Source organism: Alexandromys fortis, unplaced genomic scaffold, assembly GCF_014885135.2.
Source record: "Alexandromys fortis isolate MF-2015 unplaced genomic scaffold, M_Fortis_MF-2015_v1.1 scaffold_62, whole genome shotgun sequence".
Taxonomy (NCBI): domain Eukaryota; kingdom Metazoa; phylum Chordata; class Mammalia; order Rodentia; family Cricetidae; genus Alexandromys; species Alexandromys fortis.
The window spans coordinates 8356419-8360145 of record NW_026067942.1 but is presented as its reverse complement, the minus strand read 5'-3'; the positions used below and the strand labels follow the sequence as shown (position 1 = coordinate 8360145).

Here is a 3727-nt window from a genome sequence, read left to right as displayed (position 1 = left end):
CGAGAGCAGTGGGCTCCCTTACCCCATGTCTGCCTGAGACAGTCTCTCTCCTCTTCTGTGGGATCATTGCCTACTACACGTTCTTAGCTGGTGGTTACCTTCTCAACACTTTAAATTATTGACCCTTCTCTCCTCGCCTCTCATGGCTTCCACAATGACCCTGCCACAACTTCTACCTTTGCTCTTTGCTAAATAAGTAAACCTTCTCCTTTGGCATCTTTGAACATTTTCTTATCTTTGGTCCTCAGCATTTTTTTTTTACTTTTATCTACATTTATTTCATGTTGAATTTATTCCCGTGCCAGAAGTTTTTGTTTCTTCAGTTTCTTCTGGGATATCTTTTTCTTCTGTGCAACCTCCTCTTCTGGCTTTGGAACAATCTGTTCCTTTTCAGTGAGGATCATCTCGATGTGGCAGGGGTAGGAGCTCATGTATGGGTTAATCCGGCCATGAGCTCTGTAAGTTCGTCGGCGCATCTTAGGTGCTTTGTTCACCTGGATGTGCTCAATGACCAGAGAGTCCACATCTAAACCCTTCAGTTCAGCATTGCTCTCTGCATTTTTCAGCATGTGCAGCAAAAATTCTGCACTCTTTTTGGGCCACCGACCCTGTGTCCAGCCCCACTGTTTGGCCTGGGCGCACCTACCAACTCCACCATTGTACCGTCGGAATGGCACACACTGCTTCTTCAAAGTGACATCTTTCAGATACTTGGTGGCTTTTCGGATATGCATACCCTTGATGGCCTGGGCCGTCTCATGGGTGTTCTTAAAGTGAACCCGAAGGTTTGATCCTCTCGATTTGCATGATTTTGTAGGGTTTTCTGGGTCAAGAGAGTAGCGAACCATCTTCACGGGTCACCTCTGGCCGCTTACAGGAAGAGGAAACTGGTCCTCAGCATTTTTAATCTAATGCAATATATATACACTTTGGGGGGATTTACACTACCTGGTAGTCTCTGAGCTTTCTAGATCTGGGATTTGGTATCTGTCATTAGTTTTAGAAAGTTCTGGGCCATGTTTGATCCAGACATTCATTTTTGTTCTCTCCCTTTCTCTTCTTCCTGGTTTCTGGACACATGCGGGTTCTATCTTTTGTCCACGGTTCTCACAGTGAGGTCCCTATGCTTGATGCATCTTCACCTGAGACGCAGGAAATTACAGATGATCTGGTCGTACCCCAGCCCAGACCCTGACTCTGACTCTAGATGGGATTCAGCAGTGTGTGTTCAGTGACAAGTGACCACTCTCTAGGCCTAATGTGCATGAAGAAGTCGGAAAGCTACCAGCTGAAGTGTGACTATGACCCTGAACAGGGGTGACAGAGGAAATGGAAGCTTTGGCGCCGGGAACATTTGTGTGTCTGGACATTTTCCTCTTGGCTTCTGCCTGCATGTCAGTGACACTTTGTACTGAGCCTCACATGCCTTCAGTGAGGTCTAAAACACAATATGACACGAAGTCCAAGTGCCCTGTCATTCTTCTGTCCTCCTTTAACTCTTCCCCCAGACAGTGGTCCCCATGCCAGACTGCGGGATGCCATGGGAGCTGATTGAAGAAGACTTTAGACCTGCTAAGCCAGACTCCCCACTAAGTCATTCTTAGAAAATCCCCTGGGTTTTGTGACTCAGCCAGTGCATGACCTGGTGGATGACATCACGTATGGAGTCTGAAAGTCTAGCCTGTGGGTTAAAGCTCAACACTGCCCCATCCCCAAACCAAACTGATATGCCCCAGCCATGCTTAAATAGCCTCTGCTTTAGCCTTCTCCCCTCCTTCCTTATATGAACCAGGAAGGAGCATTTCACGCCCTCTGAGACATTCTCCAGGGCCTCAGAGATGAGTATCAGATTCTATACAACTTCCTTGACTGCCTATGAGGTTATCAGACACAGTATATAATGTCCCTGGACTTGGTGACATTGGTTAATAGCCATTTCTATTCTTCCTATCCCATGAGGCCACCTATGGAGATGTGGCCTCTCGCAGAAGTTCCAGTTAGTTACCGTTGTACCCCAGGTCCCCATAGGACCAGTGCCATTGTGGTCTGCAGCCGCACCCTGCTTGTATCCATACTTCCACAACTGAGCATCCTAAGGCTGTTGCCAGCTTCTGGACCTCCGCTAGCATGGCACTGTCCTGCATGCATCCTTACAAAGAAATCATGTGAGGGCTAGCCTTTTGTCTGTCTGCAGAATGTCCCCAAACCAGACATTTCAGAATGCCCAGCCCTCCTGGTGTTTAGGGTCCTGGAATCATGCTGGGGAGGTTTGCGCATGCAAGGCTCATCCAAAAATCCATTCATGCTTTAGTGTGAAAGAGCACTCCGTTGGTCCTGTAAGTTCCCAGGGTAGACACAATTTCCAACTGCTTGTTCCTACTAGTGGAGGGGCGCCCCAGACTAGGCATATGGGGTGCCCTGGGAACAGCACAGGGTCAGAACTCTCCAGAGAGTTAATGTCTTCTGAAGTTCTGTCACAGAGACACCTTGCACACCACACCTTCCAACTTCTCCAACTTCTCCAACTTCACTCTTGTCCCAGGCAGCCATGAGCTCCTGATCCCCATACAAAATGAGGACACCCTCAATCCCAAAGGCTCCATGAATCCTACTTACTGTCTATCCCCAGGTGGCAAAACACTAAGCCAATGAAACCCTCAATAACACAGAGGGGAAGCTACCCCTATCAGCAGGAACTAGAAACACCAGACTGTTTAGAGCTGGGGCAGAGGTTCATTAGAAGACTAAAGAGCCTGGGACTCACTGCAGGGAGGGACAGGAGGGGAATAATTCAGGAAGAAAGTGGCAGTTTTACCTAGGCTGTGAGAAACTCATGGGTGATGCAGAGAGAACAGGAAGCGGGCAGCAGGCAGACATCAGCCTGCGCCAACAGCAGGTGACTGGGCAGGAGTGCAGGCTTGAAAACCCATAAAGACTGACAGACCCTGAGAAGGAGGAGGACCAGGTAGGGAGAGCCTTGACACCCTGTTAGGCAGTGATAGGCTTCTGCCAGTGTGACATCTGAGAAGACTCTGAGGGCGGGCGGCGAGGAAATTCACTTTATTTCATACCCTAAGCGAAGAATCCGAAGTGGAAAAGTGAACAAGATCAACTAAAGGAAGGGGTTGGAAGACGGAGCAACACTGTTGCCCATTCATGTCTGAGTTTGAAACTCTAGTGAACTGAAGGCCAGAAAGTGCCAGACCACAAGGCTGGGAGTGGGGAGCAGAAAGGCCCTAGCATGACAGGCACTTTCCCATCGTACACATATCTGCTAAAGTGCCAACCAGCCTCTGAAGAATGTAAATCCACAGGCCAGAAATTTAACAGGCCACAGCCTCCAAGGCTATCATCAGGACGGCACCCAGACAGGCATAAGGACGGTAGGTATGACCACCCACCAGGGCATACTAAAACTTTGACAAGCTCCTGTCGCTCAAGAGATCTCTCTTGACCCATAAAGCACAGCCCCTTGGGCTTTTGCTCTTCAGAGTTTCTGAAGGTGAGTGTCCAGACAGGATAGCTTCCTTCCTGCCCTTCTACCAGGGTTCCATAAGCTTCAGAGGCAAATAACTCTATCCTGGAAGGTTCCTGGTTGAGAATCTCCTGGGTGTCTGAAGAAGTACCTCCATCTTCCCTGTCCTTGTCTCTCCACCCACGCTGACAGCAGCCAGGCTGAGCCACGGTGCCCTCACCTAGATAACCAGAACCTTCTGCCTGGTATTTC

At 49.0% G+C, this 3727-nt stretch overlaps 1 protein-coding gene across 1 annotated transcript; it reads right to left on the bottom strand.

The window, feature by feature from the left end:
* Positions 1 to 269: 269 nt before the first annotated feature.
* LOC126505407 (60S ribosomal protein L17-like) lies at positions 270 to 880 on the bottom strand. The gene has a single exon (XM_050148289.1). It carries the CDS (start codon positions 846 to 848, stop codon positions 291 to 293), a length of 558 nt encoding a protein of 185 aa, XP_050004246.1. The 5' UTR covers positions 849 to 880; the 3' UTR covers positions 270 to 290.
* Positions 881 to 3727: the final 2847 nt, after the last annotated feature.

Excerpts from the sequence above, each read along its gene's own strand:
- LOC126505407 (XM_050148289.1), bottom strand. The coding sequence starts at position 848 with ATGGTTCGCTACTCTCTTGACCCAGAAAACCCTACAAAATCATGCAAA.